At 37.4% G+C, this 24702-nt stretch overlaps 1 protein-coding gene across 2 annotated transcripts in view; it reads right to left on the bottom strand.

Annotated features, from left to right (window-relative positions):
* The window catches only part of ccdc146 (coiled-coil domain containing 146), a 152738-nt gene that overhangs the window by 65247 nt on the left and 62789 nt on the right, over positions 1-24702 (bottom strand). For both annotated transcript variants that reach the window (XM_039761027.1, XM_039761028.1), the window contains 2 exons: positions 12703-12785; positions 12235-12444 (listed from right to left, as the gene is read on the bottom strand). In XM_039761027.1, the coding sequence (XP_039616961.1) occupies positions 12235-12444; positions 12703-12785 (293 nt within the window). The remainder of the gene's footprint in view (positions 1-12234; positions 12445-12702; positions 12786-24702) is intronic.

The raw sequence follows: 24702 nt of genomic DNA, 5'->3' as shown, positions 1-24702 counted from the left end.
AAGTACGTAACTAAGTAAGAAAGACCCATCTGGTCATTTAATATAAGTAAAAATGCATTGCCCTTCAAAATACAGAAGGATGGATATTTTCCTCTTGCAAAATGTGTTTTATATGATTTAAAGTGGTTTAAGATGACATAAGAATGATTTCACTCGCTTATCTCTATAGTACGTCACTCTCAAACCACAGTGGTATTTTTCATATTATGACAACGTTTATTCATAAATCTCTTTAGCTTTCTTTTTGCATTGCTTAAACACATGAAAGCAATTCTAACAGAAACATAATAAGAGCACTCTTCCAACATAAACTTTCAAAAAGATCTTTTAGAATTACCAGCCAGTAAAATAAATATAACTTGTGCATTAGGCATGGATGAAAGAAATGATGCACTGACAATTGAACTGCTTTGTTTTTTGTCTTAAAATAACAAGCAATGGACAAACAGGAACAAGCTGATCACAAAACAGTCAACTTATTTTGTATGTAGACACCCGCTAGTGCATTTATATTGTTCTGCTGGAACGTTTGCAGTTTGCACATCTGTATATCAGATGACTGCCAGTTCAAAGCCTTTTTTTTCCTCTTGAAAAACAGTTACAAATAACATCAACAATGCCCAAGACGGATGCCGTGACAGTACTGTGGAACACAGCCATGAATTACTAAATCTGTAAAATATGCTCAGATCATTATTAGCATGTTTAATTAAACTTAAAGTCGCTCATCCCCAGGTCATCCTCTATTCTTGCCTGTTTAGTTCTGCATTGAAAAGAATTCTAAGAAACAGACAATGCTGTCTTTGAAAGTGATCTGTGATACATGAACTGAAGTACACTTACATCTGTGTATAATAGACGTCAGTATGCAGCACACTGTTATAGTGCTAGCACACTGGCATAATGAAAATGACCACAGAAGACATATCATAGAAAATAACTTATATAAGACCACATATACACCACTGCAAAAATTAATTCATGTATTTTAAGCTCAAATTGGATTCCATTGAATAGCAAAAACTTGTAAAATAGCAGAATGCTTGAATATTCAATGATATTCTCTAGCATTGGGTGGCATCACGGCCTAGATGTTAACACTTCTACTGCACAGCTTCAGGTTAAACTCCAGTCCTGTTGCTGTCTGTTTTATGGTTACAGTGAAGCAGACAGAGAGGAAAAAGGTCTGAATTACCTTAAGCTGCACTAATGTGGGGTGTTCATAAGAAATGTAATGATTTACTTTATAAGAAGATAGAAGTACGTAATAAACAGGAGTAGCTGCGTTAAATATTTGAAATATTAAATTGTGTACTTCAGTGTAAATATTTAAAGTCTAAATATTCTAAAAATAATGTCAAAAAATTGTAATAGAAGTTTGTTATTTTTCACCTTCTGACAGAGGTCCTGGTCCATAGTAAAGGATCAAAAAATTTAAAATAATATCATATTCATAACTACTGACTATGAAATACTCTTAAACGATACCTCAAATGCTTATGTTTGAAATTTGTCATTTTTAACTTTCTGGGAATCATTCTTAGAGGGCTAGGACCATCGGTAAAGAATCAAATGTCAATTTTATCATATTCATGGTCACCAACCTCAAAATGGAATAAAACAACATTCCAAATGCTTATATTACTAATACGCATTTTTTCAAACGTTTGTGAAATGGAGTATTTTGACTTTTCTTATCCCATTATGAGGTGAACCCCTGGAGTCGGCTGATATGTTATGCACTACTTCAAGTCCTTCTGATCATTTTTGCTGAAGACACCCATTGGTTTACTCTTTATCACAAAGGTGTTAATTTCCTGCATAAAATGTATGGTCAAAAACAGCCTAAAAGTTATTTTTTTTTGGGTAGAGAGGGCTTAAAAAAGGGGAGACCCCAAAAAGATGGAGACATCAAGGCACATCGAAAAATATATCATATGCTGGGGTTTTCTGAGTCAGGAGGCACCAGACAAAAAACTGAAGCGATTTCAAAGCATTCATAAGTAATTCATAAGTACACAATGGCAACTAGAAGATGAAAAGGGTAAATGTGAGAAAAGCTTAAATATGATAACCAAATGTACAACCTATCTTTCAACAAAGCCAACAATCATAATCAAAATAAGAAAAAAATGCTGGAATTATTTGTACCAGAAAATCAAACTAGAAAGCAAACATCAATGAAGAAGTCTTCTATTTTTATCTAAAGTGGGATGCCAGTTCAGACCTTTATACTGCTGAAATAATGATTTCACAGGTCACAACCCCAGGTCATCCCCATGGTAGCAGCCACACTAGCAACAGTATACAAAGATACTACAAAATGGTGGTGGCAGCTCCCTTGAAAAACAAAATGGCAATGCAAAACCACAAAGTAAAATCAGTATTACCAAATGTTAATCCCATGTGAAATTCAAGTGCAGAAATTAATTCTACCATGTTCAAAACTTGTAACAGGATAAGGAAAATTTAAAAAAATGACACAATGAAGACAAAATAAATAAATAAGAAACCAAATCATGGATATCAGTATGTTCTCCCTGTGTCTACAGATTCACAGGCTCCACTTTCTTCCCAAAGATGTGCAGCTTGGTGACTCTGAATCAGTCTTCTATGATAGAGAGTGAGTGGTTGTGTACTTTAATGGATGGCATCAGGTCCTGATTGTATCCTGAATATGGCCTATGGCAACCAGACTTTAGTACCCTAGAAGGAATAATCAGGTTAGACAAAGAATGAATGGATACATTTTCTGGTGTTAAACTGAAATGACACTTCCTTTAAATACTGTAAATACTCCATTTCCTATGAATTTCACAATTCACTTCCATTTCTTATTATCAATTATCTTTTTTCTTCATTGTTATCTTTATTATGTAATCTTTATTATTATTTTGTTATTATCTTTTCAATTCACTCATTCAGCCCTTTACGAATTAACTCAAATAAGCCAGAGTGAGACAGCAGAAAACCTTCTAGTACTCACTTTAAGAAGTGAAGGCCATTAGGTGCAAATCCTAAAACAATTTTTGTGGCAATTTACTTACATACTGTACTTCTTTAACTGTTTTTGGCCCAAGATACCTACAGAGAGATTGTCAGTCCATCTATTATGTGTTTTAGTCATGCTAAACTGCTGTGTTGTTCCCACAATATACAAACCAAAAGTGATGGCAGAAATAATGGCTCTTGACCGGCACTTCATGCTATGTCTTCAGTATGGCGTAACAGTAACTGCACTATGCAAGCAGCAGTTAGGGTGTGGATTTTTAAAAGTGTGTGTATACACACACTATACATTACACATGGGGAAGAAATTATAGTTGTTAAAAAAATATGTTCTATCTTGTTCAAGGGAGAAGACTGCTATTTCTTTCTCCAATGAGATATGTTCAATCTGATCTCACTTTGCCTTGGGTGTCCCTACATGGTACAGCTCATAGCTTGAATGTGACGCATAAACCTCTATGCCATGACAAAGTACTGATTCACAAAGAATGTAAGACAGGTAGGCAGTGATATTGAAGTAACAAACATGAAATTGCAAGGCTTGGCATGCTAGAATATATGAGGTCACAAAGAGTCACATTAAACACAAAAAGTCTAGGTGATGCTCCTAATTATTTGCCTCAAAAACATAGAGGAATATCTTTAATGCAAGTTACACATATGTGCATGCCATAAACTGAATGAAAATGGAAGAAGCTCCTTACTAAAGCAATTCATTCTCTGAAATATATCCATATTTATGTATATTATAAAATGCTAGCTATATGTAACCATGCAGAACCCTGGAATTACCATATTTTATGTTGCACTTCAGTTAAAAAGGTATTTGAATGAAGGAGGGTTCATCTATTATTTATCATATCCATCCATTCACTTTCTAAACCTGCCTGTTCCATGGTAGCGTTACAACATGCTAGGAGCTGTCCTGGCAGCATTGAGTGCAAGGCAGGACCATCCATGGAAGGGATGCCAATTCACTGCAATATACACACTCACCTTACCCTAAAAGAGCCCTTTGCAATCACCAATCAACCTAATCCGTGTCTTTTTGAGATGTGGGAAAAGAATGCACTCCCATATAAATCTCACAAAGACAAAGTGAAGAAAGTACAAATTACAAAGTGACAGTGACTAAGCCTGGGATTTAAATCCCAGTCACCGTTGCTGTGAGGCAGCAGCACTAACTATTCAATCCAGCAGTCATACACTTCAGTATATGAACAGAAATGCTCATATTTCCTAAAGAGTTCTTTTCTCACATGTGCAACACACATTTTGTTTGACTTCTTGTTCTGCAGATTCTCCGTCTCCCAGGTTTCTCAGCACTAAGTGCAACTTAACCAACATTTGAACTTTACAGCAAACTAGCTAAATTAATCTTTATAAAGTAAGTAATATAAAGGATGACTGTCATTAAAATGCAGGTGACTTTCCATAGGGAATGCGGTAAACAAAAAATGAGGATGAACAGCAAACAGCTGAAATATCACCAAGTACTGCATGTATATTTAACGTTCTAAATGTCACTACAGGTGATACAGGCACAAAGATCTTAATAATAGACTACAATCAACTTATACATCATGTAGCATAAAGAAATACTGTATATTATTTTTAACAACAATTTCATTGTAATCATTACTTGTGATATGTGGATTGCCAAGAAAGATATGCAACATGATTTTTATTGCTGCTAAATAATTATAGAATGATTTGATCATACTCATAGGATCACTAAACTAAATCCCTAATTTTTCTGTATATCTGCAATCTCTGTCAACTTCAAAAGACTCACACTAGCAAGAAACAAGACCATGCATCCCCTTATACCGGTCAAATACTGCACTTACAGCCTCTTCTACAGTTCTTCAAAAACCTGGTCATCAATCTTAAACCATTTGGCCTTTCCCAGAACCTGCAAAATCGTGAAGCTCAAACACTTCCAATGTTTTCATTAACAATGCTGTCTCTACATACAGTTTTTAGCCAACTGTGAATGTTCGTTACTTGTTCCCATTCCAATACAAAGAACTCAGTAACAGCCCATTGCTTTAAACACACATTTTGGAGATAATGAATCATTCCTCAGTGCTGCAGTAACATGCAGGACATTTTAATTCAATCACAGAATAAGTGGAAGAGTGAAGTACAGCAGTTTTGCAGATATTTCTAATCAGCCCTTGTGAATATTCTAACAACTCAATCCCATATTACTTAGTATTTATCTAACTACAGTGTAATTATATAAATCCTCTGTACTCATTGTGTAACCCATTTACATGAAATTACACACCAATTTCAAACCTGATAGCATAATTACCTATACCTAGCAACACAAAATAAAACATATTTTTCTCTTTCTTGCAACAATCTAAAATTGTTGTCAAACCATTGGTGTTTTGGATTAGTCATCTCTTCATAGTCGGGCTAACAATGTTCATCTTGTTTTGTCTACTTGAGCCAATTAGAGTAGTATTTTATAGAAATGAAAACTGTACACACACATGAGATTTGCAATTTCTGGAAATCAACATTCTGTACTGGGGAAAGCAACACTCTTGAAATTTTGCAAAAAAAAAAAAAAGTGAAATAGTGGCTTTATTAACCATTCATTTCTTCCTAATTTGAGAATATCTTAAAAATGTTGCAAAAGAATACTGAAACTGTTATTTCCCTATTTCTTCATTATAATTTAAGTGGTTTCGACTTAAGATGACTCAGCAGTATATTTTTCTGGTATTAAGAAGAATTAAAAACTTGTAAGAAACTCTTAACAGAAGCCATACATCCTATCAGCATTTAATTCATTTATTATAAATATTGTATAACTTACAAGATTAAATGGTAAAGCAAAAATATATTGTTACTTATAGTGGAGCAGTTTGGCGGTGCTGTAATTAGTACTCTGCATCTTACCTTCACAGTTTTCTGTTCTAACTCCATGCTTGCACATTATCCATGTGCAGTTGGCACATTCTCCCTGTGCCTGTGTTTTGTTTCCTCCACATACTCCAGTTTTCATCCCACATCCTCAAAGTAGAGCTAGTTAAGTTAGTGGAGACTCTAAATTGGCCCCAAGTGAGCATGGGTGGAGCATGTGTTCCTTATGGTGAATACTATTAAGCATTATTAACCAGGCCTTCAGCCCAAATAAAAAAGAGAATATTATGTTAAACATGCTAGGCAAGCCTATTAATGGTTACTTTTAACTATAGTTGTGAATACTGCCCTGAGCTTACAAATGTGAAGAGTGGTATCATCAGCAGCATTACCAGTTTAATGTCATTTTTCAGGTGTACTGAGGTTGGCCAATTGACAGCAAAATAATTTTTCTTCACTCTTTATGGTCCTGTACATCCTTTAGGTTGACAGCTTTCTTTCCATATAATCAAACAACAGCACTAAGTCTCCTTTAGCCTCTTTCCCTGCACCTCCATCTTGGTGCAACACATCACCCAGCCATTCTCTGAATTTTCTTTTATATGCCCAGACCATTTTAGTATGTTTCTCCACATCAAAACAGCTATCGCCTCCACACTTAGCCTTTCTTTTTACTCACCACTTATCTTCCTGTGACCCTGCAATACTTCATACTCCATGTATCCCTCTGTTCTTTCCAATGTTGCTTAGTTTTCCCTGTTCATTGACTTCAGGAGCAGATCTACCATCAGGATGTTCTGGGAGTGCACCCAGGTCCGAATGACAGCAAATAAAATTATATTTTTGTGTTCTTCATAAATTATTGTTGATTGTTCGTTGGTTTAAGTGTATTTTGTTGATGGAACTGGAGTTTGTTTTTCTTTTCAATCCTTGGTCTTCCTTTTAGGAACAAACTATGATAACACTGGGGACCTGAATTGCAGAATTACCAGAAACATTTTATTACTTCCTATAGTACTTGTAATAGATGTGCTGTACATGCAGTAAAACCTGCTACATGAGAGACACTTTAACTTTTTCAAGTAACCAATTTGAGGTACAAGGCCTAAGTCTAACAATCTTGTTAAGCTAAAAAGCTGTGCAATATATACTGGAAAAGGCAAAATAGGATTCTGAGTATTTTATATGGTAAGCAAGTGAAGCAGGACTTTAGAGAGTTTTGTAAAGTCAGTCTGTTTGCAGCTTCAAGCAGCTTTTGATTCCCACAAGAATCAACCTTCAGTTTGTATGATAATGATTAGTGTTTTGAGAAACTAAAATATTTGTCATCCTGTTAATGGAAAGAGAGCCAGGTGATATCTTTGGGTGAGAAGGGGGGGTTTTGATAGTGATTTCTTTTTATAACACTTTTTTCAAAATGTTTTCTCAGTTCATTTGGTGCCTTGTAGCAAGAACTGAGTTTTTAACTCAGTTGCAGAAATGGACACCTTAAGAATAGGCTTAGTCACTTTCATGGAGATTGCTATCTGCTGCTGTTTAGCTGCTGGAGACTTGGAAAAGACATCTCTCTCCGGCTTGAAACCTTTTTCTTTTAATTTTTTAATTAACAATATATAATCTGTAACTATGGATCTGGGCCATGTGGGAATTCTCATCTGGGACTGAATAAAGATTACATGGATTAATAAAGTATCTGTCTATCTATCTATGAGCCCACCCAGGTTGTATAATTCTTTATATTGCTAATATTTGCTGTTATTGGTTTTGAGGAAAAGTTAATCATTGTCTTTGTTTGATTGCTGTTAGTGTAGTTGAGAGCAATATTGTTCATTCCTTGTCTAGCTGTGGTCCATTAAGGGTAGAGAAGATTCTATTGTGAAGCCCTCTACAGTTGGTAAACTGGATTGAAATAAAGACTTGAAAGGAAAATGCAGTCCCAGTCAGGGAGTCAGCATGCCAATATTTATGCAGAGTACAGCATAGTCAGTGACAGAGGAAACGGGTACATAGCTGTTTTTGACATTTCTTCCTATCCCCCATTAAGAAAATAACATAAGAGGTTAGCTGGTAACTTTTGTGTTAGGTGAATGTCACAGGTGAGCTGATAATACAATAAAATACCTGTCAACAGCCCTTTAAGAGAACATAAGAATATTGGTGAACTATTGCAATCATATGTTATATGTTTGCATGGAAGTCAAATCCTAATAAAAAGATAAATTAAATCACTGTTCATAGTAAAAAAAAAAGTAAACTTCTCATGCCTTGTATTCTGCTGTGCTCTTGACCATACCTTCAATTTACAGCTGCTTGGCAATGACAATTACTCAACTACCACCTGAGGTGAGTTTCAGTCATAACTATTGTTGAATTTGAACAGTATATTTTCAAATGTGGGGACATCAGTGGTAAGTCAATCTTATGGTTTCTTTCCTTGATCTTTATTGTTTCTATCATGTTTTAAGCCTTTATGAGAGACAATGAAACATGATTTTTACTTTATAGTGTTTCCCTTTTCCGCAATTATTTTTTTGCTCTGTAGGCAGAAGTGAGGATGGACAATACTCAGTACATCATTGTAGTCTGTGTATTTAATAAGCTTTGCACTCAGATAGGGGGCGGCAACACTCCTAGTTAGACACAGATTGGTTTCTTATATCAAAATATTATTATCTTAAAGTTACTAAAAGGGCTAGTGCACCCTGACATTTTTAGACCTCACAACTGCTATACACAGATGTGCAGAAGAACCATAGCTGTTCAGAACTGCACAACCCTGGGACGTGACGTCTGTATTACTCCTCTCTATAACATTCCATACTCTAGACTTCTGAACATGCTGACAGCATCTGCAGAAGATAACAGGCAGAACAATGACAGTTCCTCACATACTGTAACTGCCACATTAATCTCTGATGTGGGTCTGAAGACAGAGCCTGAATGTGAATTTAAGTGCTGAAAGATTCTTTTAGACAAGCTAAGTAATAACATATTATATGGGGTGAGACTGGGTTGTGTCACTGCTGTATGTTTGAGGTGCATTATAAGCAGAATGACAGTTCCATAGTGCAATTCACAGCTCTGAACCTAGTCCATTTGTGGAATTTATGCTCCCTGTTGGACAAAAGCTACAACTGTTTTGTGTTTTAATGTGTCTGTGTCTTTGGTTCTTTTTGCCCAGTCACATGTCATCACATTTGAACCAGGGTTTTTTTTCTCACTGATTCATATTAGCATGTATGCTTTTGCTATTAAGTGTCATATGCTGGCTATTGTAATCTCCACAATTCCATTCTGCCATGATATGCCAATCACTAACTGGAGCCAGACAGGGATGAAGAGTAGAGCATTCAAATTCTTAGAACCTTCAACCCTCAGATATGGATGTTCCAATTAAGAAGGTGCATGAATTTGAAGGGCCAATTCCTATAAACAATGCAAATGTTGGCTGGAACATTTTTTTTAATAGAATCATTTTGAATTACTTTGATGTCAATAAATCTGCAGTTGAAAGCAAAAAGTAATGCTTCTCTTTGCAAAGGGGGGCATCCAACAAAACTTTCACTAACGGCATAGGGGAAAGAAAAATTTAAAAGGTCACAAACTGCCCCTGAGTAAGGGTTAAGCATTCATGGCCATCTTAGGCAATGGTTAATGTCACTGTTCATGAGTCAACCATAAGAAAAAAACCTTTACATGTGCAGAGCCTCATTACTCGAGCAGGCTGCACTCATTGAGGGAATAATGAATTCAAGACACTATAACAAAATAGATGGATGGATGGATGTATTTATAACAAAATTCTGCAGGTAAAAGTGAGAGTATGTATCCATGAGCAGAAGTATAGAAGACTAAGGATCATGCATAACAGCACCATTCCAAAACACATAAGCTAAAACCAGAATCAGTTGAAAAACATTTTAGGTTTAGGAATGACTAACTGAAAATTCCGAACATAATTAAAAAAAAATGTTACATGGTCCAAAACAAGCAGTTAACAAGAAGACATTCCAAATATATCAAAGAAATGGTATATTTTTATAAAGAGAAATGGGCTGAAATATCTCCAAACCAGTCTGTGGTAGTGATGAATATTAGATACAACACTTTTGTCCTATAATATTCATCCATTACAATGTAAAAAATGAGATAGCATGACGAAAAATCATTTGTATTGTTTTTTAATCAAAACAATTTTTGTTTTCTTTGATTATACATATTTCTTCTACATCTATGTTGGTACATGTATAAATATTACTGAAAACAATAATTGTTGCATTTTAATGAGCAGAAGGGCAGAGATGTGTTTATTTCAATCATAATACAAAATACATGAGCACAGTGACACAAAGGTTAGTGCTACTGCCAAACTGCTGTAGAGACTGGGATTTGCATGCTGGCCTGGACTGTTTTCAGGTTCTCCCGTGACTCTATTGCTTTTCCCTAGATTACTTCAGTTTTCACTCCCCATCTCATAAACATGCATATCAGGATGATTGGTTGAGGCTGATTCTTTTTTTTGTGTCCAGTGTCGCCAGATATAGACTTTACGTCTTTACATTCTATGTCTGTGAATTACACAAAATAAGTATAGAAAACAAAAGAGTTCTGAACTTGATATGTATGTATTGTCAAATTGTGTAATACTGTACATGTGTAATACTGTATGTACAGTACATGCAAACACTCATTGCTTTTTAGGGTCTGACAATGAATCTGGTAACAGATCAAATTACAGTTGTCATCTGCGGTGCAGTTCTCGTCCCTCATCAGAATAATACTAATCTAACAAACAGTAGACAGATTGGATAACTATTTTGAAAACATCATCAAAGGAGAAGCCATTCTATTAATGGAAAACACAGTACAGTATAATGATTAAAACATGGATATTAGTATTCTCTGTCTTAAAATTCTGTAGCATTCTACTGTCATAGTTTTATTAGCAGAATCCCATTCCATCAATGTATGTGTTTTTTCATTTTTGTTCTCATTTATCACATACCAATTTTGGAAGAGAAAGAGTAGGAGTTAATCCATTCCAGTGGACACATATGTATAAATAAACTTATCCTTAAGTCTCAAAAACACTTGAACACTTGAGTGCCAAGTGAGTGTACTGTAGGAAAAATGCCAAGAGCAGAAAACTGAATAAATGCAAGTTCTAAAAAAATCATCATCTAAAAAGTTCTATTTTAGTATTGTATGAACTGTCTTAAAAGATTAAAACTGCCAAGTTTCATTCTGATGGTCTCAACTTAAAAGATCTCAAGTCAAAAGACAAGCAGGTTAATATGTTAGACTGTTGGTTAGGATAACTATCTTACAGCTTCAGAGTCCTGGTTAGAATCTCAGGTCAGGCATTCTTTGTGCGATCTTGGCATGCTTTCTCTGTGTCTGTGTGGCTTTGTCTTCAGCTTCTATCTCACATTTCCCAAAGAGATGTGAAAGGCTAAATAACAACTCAAAGTTGGCACAGTAAGCATGAGAATAGACATCTATGTGTGCCCTGTGATAGACTGGTGCCCACTTCAGGGTTGGTTTCTCATCTTGCATTTAGTTTTGCCAGGACAGACACTGGTGACCCTGAATGGGATTAGTAGGTTGACAAATGGATGGATAAATCAGTAGATGGGAAGTATGGTGTGCCATATTTAGGCTTGCTACCTCATGTCTCTGGAAAAGGGTTCAGTTCCTGTCAGCAAAGTTTGCGTATTCTCTTCATGTCTATGGGGATTTTTCTAGGCAGTCAAATTTCCTATCACACTGTAAAGATGTTCGCATTAAAATAAATGGCAACTCTAACCTAGCCTGGTTAAAATATAGATGTGCCCGTGGATGAAATAAGCTGCCATTGCATGTGTTGCTCCTAGGTAGGCCAAGCACTGCCTGTACACACTGGGGCTCACTATGAGCCTGTATTGGATAAATCAGGTTCGAAAAAAAGTAATGAAAATATTATCAGTGGATAAACTAATAAATACACTCCTGATGTATTGTGTCTGTTCTACAAGCTGTTTAAAAATGTGAAGGGGGCTTATGTCTACCAGTCCCTAGGTATCAGTGACCAGGAATTACAAATACATGGGGGTTGCAGAGAGGGCATCAAGATGGATCTGGCTGAAAAGGGGTGACATGTAGGGATCACAAAATGCCACTTTGACACAGCCGCCTGCCTGGGAGAGGGTGTCTGTTGTAAGATCTGAAACATCCTATGACTCCAGGAACCAACAATGATGATGTGTCCAAGTCTGTGCATCAGTGGATGTCTGATCAACTATCAAAAATTATAAACAGTGATGTATAATTTCAGATCCTCTGTTAAACAGAATGAAGAACACTTACCTCTGCAGCTTATATTGAAGGTGATCTTTTCTTTCCTCCACCTCGTCCAAGTCATTCTGGAACTTAAGGAGCTGCTGCCTCATTTTGCTCACCTCGGTGTCACAGCCTTCTGGAAACTGATCAGCACAATTTAACTCTTGCTGCTGCTGCTCAATTTCTGCCATAAAGCGCTTAGCATTTTGAAGCAACTGGATCTCTGACTCTTGAGTACTGCAAATAGTGCAAACATGGAAAAGTGTTTTGAATTTCTTTCACACTTCTGTAGAAAATTCTGAAAAGGTCTGTTTATTTAGTAACAATTACTAAAAAAGGAAAAAGAATATAATTAACAGTAAAGACATATGGTTATCAATATTCTGTAGATACATAAGCCTAAACAGTTTTGTTATTTGCATAAAGTTTATCAAATACAGTTTATTACAAATAAAAGTAAAACCCATTCCCATTACAGACTGAGTACTTCCATACCTCTTCAGAGTCTCATGCAGCAACGAGTAACTGGCTTTTAGTTCTGCCACTCTGACTCCGGTGACTTTTCCATCAGACAGCAACTACAGTTCAAGACCACAAATGAAAAATAATAGATTTATTTAATTTAATCAACACATGCACTTTACAGGTTTTTCTACTTTTGTTAATACTCACAACTTCACATCAGTCACTGAATTAAAACCTGTAGACCATAACATAACATCCTGAAACCTTCTTACTCCAATTGAAAAACATTTACATTCATCAAATCTGAGAAAGCGGTAAAACAGACATATTGTGGAGAATGTTTGCAGGAGATGTCATGCACATCCCACATAGGCAGTCCAGAAACTGACATATCTAAGTGCAGCATTGTGGCCAGTTGATGAGATGAATGAATGGGTGGAGATTTGAGTTGAGCTTACTGCAGCTCTCAAATGTAGAAGGAGTTTTCAGACTAGAATTCTCAAATGTGGCAATTTCCTAACTTACTTGTTTGGAAAAAAAATCAACATTATTTTATTTAGTGTAATTTAAACAAATAAACTATGTAAGTCTGAAAAATTGCATACTTTTCTCTTTAATTGAATTAAAAGTAATTTAATATGGCATTCAGTCAAGTTCTACTTTAATAAAAATGTCTTTTTTTTTCTAAATAGCTAAGGGGTGATTATCATATTTCGATGCTGTAACATATTATGTCTCCCCTCTAAATTAAACAGACTCCTAATATAAATAGTCCAACAATTGTTTCATACCTTTTAATATTGTTTAATCTTAGTAAACATTACATTAGAAATACATAAATGGCAGATTGTTTATGTAAAATGATAGATAGATAGATAGATAGATAGATAGATAGATAGATAGATAGATAGATAGATAGCACTGTATTTGTTTTTTAGATAAAGTTTTTAAAATCCTTTCACTTTTGGACACTACAGTCTTTAACTGTTAAAATTAGACCTTTCCTAAATTGTTTGATTAAATAGGTGCTACTTACAGAAAGTAAAAAAAATGTTGCAAATTTAAAAATTGATAGTAGTTCAGCTTCACAGCTCGAGGGATTTGACTGTCATCCATTTGTGAGAGGTTTGCACATTGTCCACTGTTCCCATGGATTTTCTTTGAACTCTCCAGCATCTGCAGCTTATCTAAGTTATGTGAAATGCTTACTTTAATTTGTTCCCTAATGATGAATGTGAATGTGGTTGCATGTATGTGCTTTAAAGGACTGACATTCCATCCAGAATTGGCTTCAACCATTTGCCAGGTGCTATCAGAATAGCTATGTTAGCCATGACTAATTGAGATCTTATACTAAAAAAATCACGGTTTCAGGAAATGGATGGAGAGACAGAAGTCAGTGTTGATTACCATCAAGGAATGTGTTGCTATAGAGTTCAGTCCTAATTAAAGCAGAACCCTTTAGGAGTGTTAGTTTCCAAGAATGGACCAACTGAACGAGTAAGTGTCTGTAAGAATGCTGATATGCCAGTATTTGCAAACTAGAGACATGGACACAAGATCCAAATTGTGTGTATTGTGAACACCTACACAAAGTGCAAGTTTCAGATACAGTATTGTTTGGATTTAAGACTAATACACTCAAATTGCATATTGCAAAGTGATGAAAATTAACATATAATTAAATGAACAACCTGAGCAAATCCTGAAAATATCTGTTAAAATGACTGAAATGGAGAGAAAGAGAGTAGAAAAGGTTATTTTAATTATATTGAACTCCAGTTCCCTAAAGCTGAGTTTTCTCAAATAACTTCCCCGACATAGAGATTATTTCCACGCTGAAAAGGAAAGATTAAAGACACAGCATTTCAGGTGTACAGCTTTTCCTGAAGAAGGTTTTTGAGATTTTCTCATTACCGTGTTATTGTATGTTCTTTTAGTCATATTTCTTTTCATTTAAACATTGAACCGAAGGGATGGCGGGGCCCCCAGACACTGTATCTGTAAGACTGCCATCTAGGTTTAGAGAACTTTAATGCCCGTTTGACTCTGTGACAGATTGGGGCTTTGTCGTCCCCTTGAACCCTCAGACTATACGTCAGACACCAGGAAAACGTCCAGAATTATTATTTACTAGACATTAAGCCCGTTACAATAACGGGCGCTAGAACAGTAGTGCATAAACATTAGTAGGAACAGTCTATATTAAATGGCAAGGGACCTTGATCTCATTCTGTTTCTTGTCTTAATTATAAAATATTTTTGCAAGAAGCCTAAAGTAAAATAATATTAAAAATAAAATAGAAACGTACTGTATATGACAATACAGTAAGTATAATTAATATTGCCTTAATGTAAAACTTTGTAAAAATCTGTAAGACACAATATCTGAAGAAGATATTTAGGTAAAATTTTCTATTTTTTTACCTCATGATATTTTTCTATACAATTACATTTATAGACAACATTTCTTTTAAATATTCTGTCTGAGTTTGGCAACAGTTTGCCTTGTTCAGGAATCTGTACAACCTTGACAACAACATCTGGAAAACTTCTAACTCTTGATAATGCAACATATAACTGACCATGGCTGAATACTGGTTCTGGCAAGTACGTAAATGCCAACTTTTTCTAAGGTTTGCTCTTCTGAGTCTTTCTCTTTTAGCGTTTTTCTGACAGTCATTTTCTTTTTCTTCAATCGATCTATTTGCTCGTATTTTTCTTTGTCTTTCAGCGTTTCTTTTGTTGATGTTTACTTGTTGAGCTGACCGTTCTTCCAGGAGATGTTGCTTATATAGGATTTGATTGTCTGTGTCTTTTGTCCTACTTGACGTGTCCTTTTTTTGGGTGGCATGTTGTTAGTAGATACGTCCGTAATATCTTCTCCTACAGTAATACTGGCTTGTATGTGGCTGTAATATGCATCCTTTAATATGTCTTTAATTTTCTTTCGCAGTAATACTGGTTTGTATTTCCATAAAATGCCTGTAATTTTCTCTGACAGTAATACTGGCTTTGATGTCCGTAATATGACTTTAATTTTCTGTCACAACAGTGGGCAATCAGCAGAGTGTCCCCAGCAACTGATGTAATGTGTGGCGTGCTGCTTATAATCGTGCCTGTGGCGTCTCCCCAGCAAGTACTGTGCTGTTCCTCAGCAAGTATTTTAATCTGTGGGGTCGTGCAGCTGATTATTTCTGAAACATAACTGAAAACAATAAACATTCTGAAAATAACGTAACATGATTGTCAATGTAATTGTTTTGTCACTGTTATGGGTACGTTATTTTCAGAGTTATGGGTGTTGCTGTCATATATACACACACACATATACAGTATATATATAAACATACTAACCGGATTCCAAAAAAGTTGGGACACTATACAAATCGTGAATAAAAACTGAATGCAATGATGTGGAGGTGCCAACTTCTAATATTTTATTCAGAATAGAACATAAATCACGGAACAAAAGTTTAAACTGAGAAAATGTATCATTTTAAGGGAAAAATATGTTGATTCAGAATTTCATGGTGTCAACAAATCCCAAAAAGTTGGGACAAGGCCATTTTCACCACTGTGTGGCATCTCCCCTTCTTCTTACAACACTCAACAGACGTCTGGGGACCGAGGAGACCAGTTTCTCAAGTTTAGAAATAGGAATGCTCTCCCATTCTTGTCTAATACAGGCCTCTAACTGTTCAATCGTCTTGGGCCTTCTTTGTCGCACCTTCCTCTTTATGATGCGCCAAATGTTCTCTATAGGTGAAAGATCTGGACTGCAGACTGGCCATTTCAGTACCCGAATCCTTCTCCTACGCAGCCATGATGTTGTGATTGATGCAGAATGTGGTCTGGCATTATCTTGTTGAAAAATGCAGGGGTTTTCCCTGAAAGAGATGACGTCTGGATGGGAGCATATGTTGTTCTAGAACCTGAATATATTTTTCTGCATTGATGGTGCCTTTCCAGACATGCAAGCTGCCCATGCCACACGCACTCATGCAACCCCATACCATCAGAGATGCAGGCTTCTGAACTGGCGTTGATAACAACTTGGGTTGTCCTTGTCCTCTTTGGTCCGGATGACATGGCGTCCCAGATTTCCAAAAGAACTTGAATCGTGACTCGTCTGACCACAGAACAGTCTTCCATTTTGCCACACTCCATTTTAAATGATCCCTGGCCCAGTGACAACGCCTGAGCTTGTGGATCTTGCTTAGAAATGGCTTCTTCTTTGCACTGTAGAGTTTCAGCTGGCAACGGCGGATGGCACGGTGGATTGTGTTCACTGACAATGGTTTCTGGAAGTATTCCTGAGCCCATTCTGTGATTTCCTTTACAGTAGCATTCCTGTTTGTGGTGCAGTGTCGTTTAAGGGCCCGGAGATCACGGGCATCCAGTATGGTTTTACGGCCTTGACCCTTACGCACAGAGATTGTTCCAGATTCTCTGAATCTTGGATGATGTTATGCACAGTTGATGATGATAGATGCAAAGTCTTTGCAATTTTTGCTGGGTAACACCTTTCTGATATTGCTCCACTATCTTTCTGCGCAACATTGTGGGAATTGGTGATCCTCTACCCATCTTGGCTTCTGAGAGACACTGCCACTCTGAGAAGCTCTTTTTATAACCAATCATGTTGCCAATTGACCTAATTAGTGTTTATTGGTCTTCCAGCTCTTCGTTATGCTCAAATTTACTTTTTCCAGCCTCTTATTGCTACTTGTCCCAACTCTTTTGGGATTTGTTGACACCGTGAAATTTTGAATCAACATATTTTTCCTTTAAAATGATACATTTACTCGGATTAAGCGTTTGATCTGTCATCTACGTTCTATTACAAATAAAATATTGACATTTGCCATCTCCACATCATTGCATTCAGTTTTTATTCACAATTTGTTTAGTGTCCCAACTTTTTTGGAATCCGGTTTGTATATATACATATACGCATATACATATACATACATATATGTACATATATACATACACATACATACATACACACACACACACACACACATACATATATATATATACATATACACACATACATATATATATATATATATATATATATATATATATATATATATATATATATATATATATATATATATATATATATATATACACCTTTTGGGGTGCGAGCAACTGTTGCTGGGCGTGCCAGAATCCAGCACGTGCCAGAGGAAGAAAACAGAAAAACATTATTTGTACAAATTCTTAATTTATCTGTCCATTCCTAAATAATTAAATGAGCAGGCTATTTCGTATCAGTGCAATACGCTGCTTGTTAAAACGGATGACTTCCGCTCTTACGTGCACGTAGTGCTGCGTGGGCATTATGAATTAATGTATCTGTTCAAGTTCTATTTAAATTTTAAATATAAGTCATTTTTATTTAATCGACAGAAATATCTTTGGTAGGAATGTAAGTTAAATTTAGTCATCATTGCATACATTTTTATTCACCATAGAAATGTAAAGACTAAATTCAACTTACATTCCTACCAAAGATATTTCTGTCGACTAAATAGAACCTACTTATATCCAAATAGAACTTGAAAAGATATATTTTTTCGAATCTGAGTGCGCATTTTAGATTGACTTAACGTGCACTGCATTGAGCCCCGTGCTATTGTGCTCTGGCCTGCCTGCCTCAATAAGTCACCGTCGCTTCGTTCTTACTTTTTTACCATTCATTTAATCATGGGCCTCTCTACAGTTTTGTTTATTTTCGGGTTGTAATGTTCATTAAATTTACGTATGATCTGGTCCATTGGCGGACCGTGCATCTCACACCTAGGCCTTCAGTACTGCTCCGTCTGAATCAACCCTCCCCTCAAAAACTAATTTATGGTTATAAATACCATCTTAATATACAGAAATACAGTACAAAGAGCCGCTGCATCGCAGATAGGTAACTCCTGCAGCCACAATAAATGCCTTTACTGAATAGACAAAACAGGGGTGAACAAGTTCCTTTCTACTGCAGCCACAGCCGCGACACACATAAAAAATATCAATAATAACTCATAAACTTGAAATATTATTTAGGAAAATTGCAACATTTTACTCACCAAAAATTCGGTTTATTTGTAAACAAAATCCATCCACCTCTCTTTCCTCAAAAACAGTTCAATCACTCTGTCGTACGGATTATCCATGTGCCTCAGTTCCATCAAAAAGTCCCTTTCTATCCCCATCGAAGCTAATGCTGAAAATCGAACCTGCGGCTTCTATCCAATCAATGGGTCTGAATATGGTGACGTCACCGTATGCCTGCTACAGGGCCCTACTGACACCAACTCAAAATCTGATTGGTTGAAGCAGCAGGTTAATCGACATTTATTCTGCACAAAGGATTGTAAAGTCCTATCTGCCTGGCAACAAATGATGGCTGAAATGTGATTGGTTAAATGCTTTTATACGAAAATACATGCCTGGAAGCAGCACAACCATCGGAAAAGCTATGAAAGGAATTATTTAATAAGTATTCATGGACAAAATATAATTAACATCAGTTTGTGATTCAGATATTTTTACTTATGAATATGCTAAGCACAGTCCTTCACCCACGAATATTTACCTTATATGGGCAGGCACTCAATTACGTGAGAGGTGTGATGACGCGGGACACAACTCCGCCTTCCACAGCCATCGAGCTGCAGTCTATTACAGTATATGGATGAAATAATAGGTTCCAGTTATGGCCATTACGCGTAGAATTTCGAAATGAAACCTGCCCAACTTTTGTAAGTAAGCTGTAAGGAATGAGCCTGCCAAATGTCAGCCTTCTACCTACACGGGAAGTTGGTAGAATTAGTGATGAGTGAGTGAGTGAGTGAGTGAGTCAGTCAGTCAGTCAGTGAGGGCTTTGCCTTTTATTAGTATAGATCATGTGCGGCCGTGGCAAGGCCATTGCTGTGTGCCCAGCTTCCAGTGTGTGCCCACGCATGCGCACTTCACCAGAAGACACACACACACGGACACCTGGATGCACACAGGGATTTTATTAAAGAGGATTACGATAATAATGTGCACAAAGCACCACTACTCCATAATACTCTAATGCTCATCGAAAACAAGCTAGTGAACACCAGTGGTCAAGCCCCGAGTTTGTTCAGTTGGTACTGTTTCCCAGATTAATATATTTTAGCTGAATATATTCAAAAGACACATTTAATACATAAACAAAATTATGAATGAAAAACAGGAGAGCACAATATGAAATAACATAAGGGCCAAGAATTTGTATCAGAAATGTACCTTGTTTCCATCTATTGAATGTTGCTTAATTTAGATGTGAGTCAGGCCTGGAATCCTGCAGAACACAAAATAAAAGCTGCAGGCATGTGACTTTCTTTATTCCTGTGTGTACAGCAAAGGGCATGTCTATAATTCAACTAAAAATTGAGTGATGTCATCAAGCAGCATCATCACCAGATAACAAAAGTCTGAAAATGTTCCATGCTCAAATCATTTTCATTTTCATCTAAACTTTTTACATATGTCTCTTGGATAGCCTTGGAACTAAAATCATTTCTTACATTTTAATAGCAGATTTTGGAGTAATACTAAATGAGATAAGTGTGTATTTTGTATATCAGTGGTGATGTCTAATACAACACTACTTACACAAAGATTTATTTTACTAAACCCAAGTGAAAGAATTTTAATCCACCCTTTTATCTCAGTGGCAAAGTGATGTTCTATGTTATCTCAAACTGGAAAATATTCTGTTTTCTTTATCAGAATCTGTTTAGAGTTTTTTTTTAGAATATAAACTGCTTATAAGTACTTCTGTGCATATGGAAAGCCTTTGTGTTCTCCTGAGTGGAACAACAACAACAACATTTAATTATATAGCACATTTTCATACAACAATGTAGCTCAAAGTGCTTTATTTTTTTTCATAATGGCCAAATTAAAAGTTTACTATATTCTTAATCTCTCCCTTTTTTCAGCTCTATTGTCACCAGTTTGTGAAAGCAATAAAACTTCAATTAACATTTTAAATGGTGTACAGACTCAGATGAGCAATTTATAACCCATTACATTATAAAAATCCCATATTGTTTACATCTTATAGACCCATTAATATTGCCATATTTAATGTAATTTCAGAGATGTTCAAAACGTATTTAGAAAAATGGATCTGGCAGAGAAATAAAGGCTATCAAAATCAGACTAGGTATTTAATGGTTTTATATTCAAATGGAAAAGGCTTAATTTTCTGAACTATGGCAAAGTCTTGATGTACAATAAATACATATCAGGTATTTCAAGATTTACGCAACATGTTTGTTTTATGTTTCTCAGGCAAACAAACTGACAAAGAGAAGCTAGATTTGCTCCCTGCTGGCACCAAGGAAAAAACAATGGCAACATGTCAGGATGCGTCAATATGTTTTTGTAACTGGTAAAGGCTTTGTCCTGGTTGCTCAATGATTTGTTGATAAAACTATGAAATATGGCAGATGTTGGAGCAGTCTCAATATCTGTGGGAATGACTGGGAGAGGTCAGAGTGTCTATACATTGAGTGGGAATGGGATAAAGAAACAGTCCAGCGCACAACTCTATTGCGTTTCACAACTACTTCACTGAAGATACTGTTCCCTGCATATTTAAAATGCTTTCTTTAGCACGACTGGTGGTGACTGGCTTAACAATCTTCCCACCCCAGATGGCATGATCAGAGATACACAATAATTAGTGATCAATGTATCTCTGTGGTCTGTAAGCTTGGATACTTTTTAATTAATTATATATATATTTAAAGTGAGTATGCTGGCATCCTAACAGAATTACATGGAGGAACATGTACCGAGACAGGAAGCCAGTTTGCAGGAAGGACATGGGGCGCTCAATTGTTCAAGCTACATGCTCCCCTGATCTGCTAGGCGGCACCAACCCTGCAGTGAGGTATCTCAGCAGACACCTGCAGGGTATGATGGGAGTTGTAGTCCTGTAGAGCAGCCATGTTGGGGTCTCTGGGTGCCATCATGAGGTGCTACTAGGAGCTGTGCTTCCATCGGGTTATGCCCTGACACTGGAAGTTGTGACAGATTAGGACTCTCTCGCTCCCTTGAACCCTCAGACCACTCATCAGACACCAGGTAAAAGTCCAGTAATAATATTTATTATTATAAATAACTGCAAAATGCATGTTTCTCTCCACAATTCTCCAATAACAATAACCAATGATCACAATCCTCCACTCCCAGACGCTTAGCCACCCTGCCTCCCAACTCAGCTCATCCGTCTGGGATTTCCCAGAGTCCTTTATAATCCTTGACCCGGAAGTATTTGTCCCTCAGTCCATGTGATTTTCTGTCACTTCCAGGTCAGGTAAAAACGTCTCTTTTTCTTCAGCATGGAAGTATATCATTTCTTCCGTTCCCGTGACTTAGAAAATACTGAAAATATAAAACCCTGGGCCTCCCTGCAGCGATTCCTGGCGGCCCCCATGGTATCCAGCAGGGCTGTGTATTATGACTCCACTGTCCATGATTCCCTGCTGGCATTCAGGGCACCTCTATGCTGCAAGGAAGGCTCCATCTGGCGGCCTGGGGGTATTGGCCGGGATGAATGGCCGGCCATATCTCACAAAGTACTCTAGGGTCAAAGATAATAAAAAGCCTCTCGAGTTTATCCACGCAAGGCAATGTCAGGTGAAAGCAGGACAAAGTTCACCTATAGGTGTAGATGAAGGATAGAGAAAGAGCGTGGTGGTGTCTGAGGTTTGGGGTGTGGCAAGGCCCACTACCTGTCACTATATATTGTGGCAGACGACCAGGGACCTAGCCCTACCAGGATGCCTGGAATGAGGAAGGACCAGGAGAGGGGCAATATATTCCCCTGTACGCAAGAGGGCAGCCTCCCTGGATTCCATCAGGGCCACAGATACAGAGCTGGGAAGTTCATCCCTGTGAGGGTCCGTGGCCACCACCTTGGGGGTGGTGGGTGGGGGGTGTTGGGGTTCCTAAGCCATGAACTGCAGCACTTCTGCCACACCAGGAAGTCCTGCTGGAAGATCATCAGAGAGCTCCTACAGCACATCTGGGTGTGCCAAAAAGGGGCCACCTCACTCCATTCGGGGAGCTGGAGTCAGGTGGAAGATGATGGAGCTTGAGATGGGAGGAGTAGAGGCAGCAGAAGAAAAGGAAGTCTGAAGGACTGTGAGCTGTATTGGACTGAGTATTGTATTGTGTTGTGTTGTTTGCCCAAGAATAAAACGTGTGCTTTTCGACATCTGGAGTCCGTGTCTGACTGTGTTGAGGCTGATCTTCCACAATATATAATTGTAACAGGAAGCCGGGTCCCATGCCTGACCAGGACGCCCCTGCTGCATATGTTCTGGGGGAGCAGCCATGGGCTCCTCAGTACCTCCCCCGGGACGCTTGGTGGCAGCCTCCCTGGGTAACTTTGGTGCCTCAGTTTCCCGCAGGGCTCCATGGGAGATGGAGTTCTCCACAACCCTGTGGGGATCTGGGGTGGCCACCAGGGGGTGCTGCATGGACCCCGGAGCCTTTTTGGATACCTCTACAGCCCCGCCCGGAAGTGCAATTAGCAACGGGTGATCAAGTACATGGAGCACTTCCGGGTGGGCTATAAAAAGGGCCAGCATCGACCACTCAGGAGCCAGAATCGGGAGGAAGAGGACGAGGTTGCCTGGGAGGAGCGGTGGTGCCAGAGGAGAACTGTTTTGTGTTGCCTTTAGTGCTTTATTTGGGACTGTGTTGTGGCTGGAGGGATTACAAAGAAGACGTGCCCTCCAGCTGAAGAAAAATAAAAGTCTTATTTATTTTTATACGTGACTCCAGGTGAGTCTGTGTCGGGTTGCACCTTTTATTACAATAAATATATACAGTGGACCCTTGACTTACGAACTCAATTCGTTCGCGAGGGCTGGTTGTAACTCAAGTTGGTTGTAAGTCAAGACTATTTTTCTCATAAGAAATAATGGAAATACCCATAATGTGCTCCGAACCTCCCACAGCAACACTTACTTAACCTTTTCATAATAAAAAAGGGTTGTATAATGCGCATAATTTACCAAAACACCAATAATTTTTCTAATGTACTAACCACAAAGTTATAAAAAGTGCCTAGCCTACCAGAAACAACAATTTCATACTGTACTCACCATTTAATTTGACATCTTTGGGCTGCAGGAAGGGAGGAGGTGGAGAATGAAACGGAAGGTGGTTATTGTTTAGAAGGAGCCTCCTTATGCAAATCTTTTCTTTGTAAAATTGTCGAGATGGTGGATTTCGACATGCTGTACATATTAGCGAGATCGGTCATGAACACCACTCTCATATTTCCGCACAATTTCCTTCTTCGTTTCGATTGTGATCACTGTTTCTCAAGTTAATAATGACAGTAGTCGAGCACTCAGTTCACAGCTGGCCGTGTTGTGAACTGCTGTAATAATACACTACAAAGCAAGCCGGTGCCGACTCAGCCTGATGACATCATCATGTGCCGCGCCAGCCCGCTAGCTAACATCCCTTAACAATCGCTTTCTTTACCTTCGTTACCTTCTCTTCCTTCCTTAGCAATTATGTGTCTTGCTTGCCATGGTCTTAGTGAATTATATATATAGATAAATCACTGCACTGACCGAAATTACGTCCACAAACACATGTATCTGGGCTCCGACTGACGCTTACGAAAGCTCTCGGCTGTTTGTTTACAATCGCACAAGCGGATACACGTGACCGCATTCGGGTCGTAAAGCAAGATGTTCGTCGTAAATCAAAACAAAAATTTTGGTCATAAATCAAGTTGTTCGCATGTCAGGCCAGTCGTATGTCAAGGTTCGACTGTATATATAAATACTAGCAAAATACCCGCACTTCACTGCAGAGAAGTAGTGTGTTAAAGAAGTTATAAAAAAGAAAAGGAAACATTTTAAAAATAACGTAACATGATTGTCAGTGTAATTGTTTTGTCACTGTTATGAGTGTTGCTGTCATCAAGGATTTGATTATCATTATTTCTTTCAATGAGGT

Source organism: Polypterus senegalus, chromosome 8, assembly GCF_016835505.1.
Source record: "Polypterus senegalus isolate Bchr_013 chromosome 8, ASM1683550v1, whole genome shotgun sequence".
Lineage (NCBI taxonomy): Eukaryota > Metazoa > Chordata > Cladistia > Polypteriformes > Polypteridae > Polypterus > Polypterus senegalus.
Note: the sequence above shows the minus strand (reverse complement) of the source record. Positions and strands in the feature narration are given on the sequence as shown.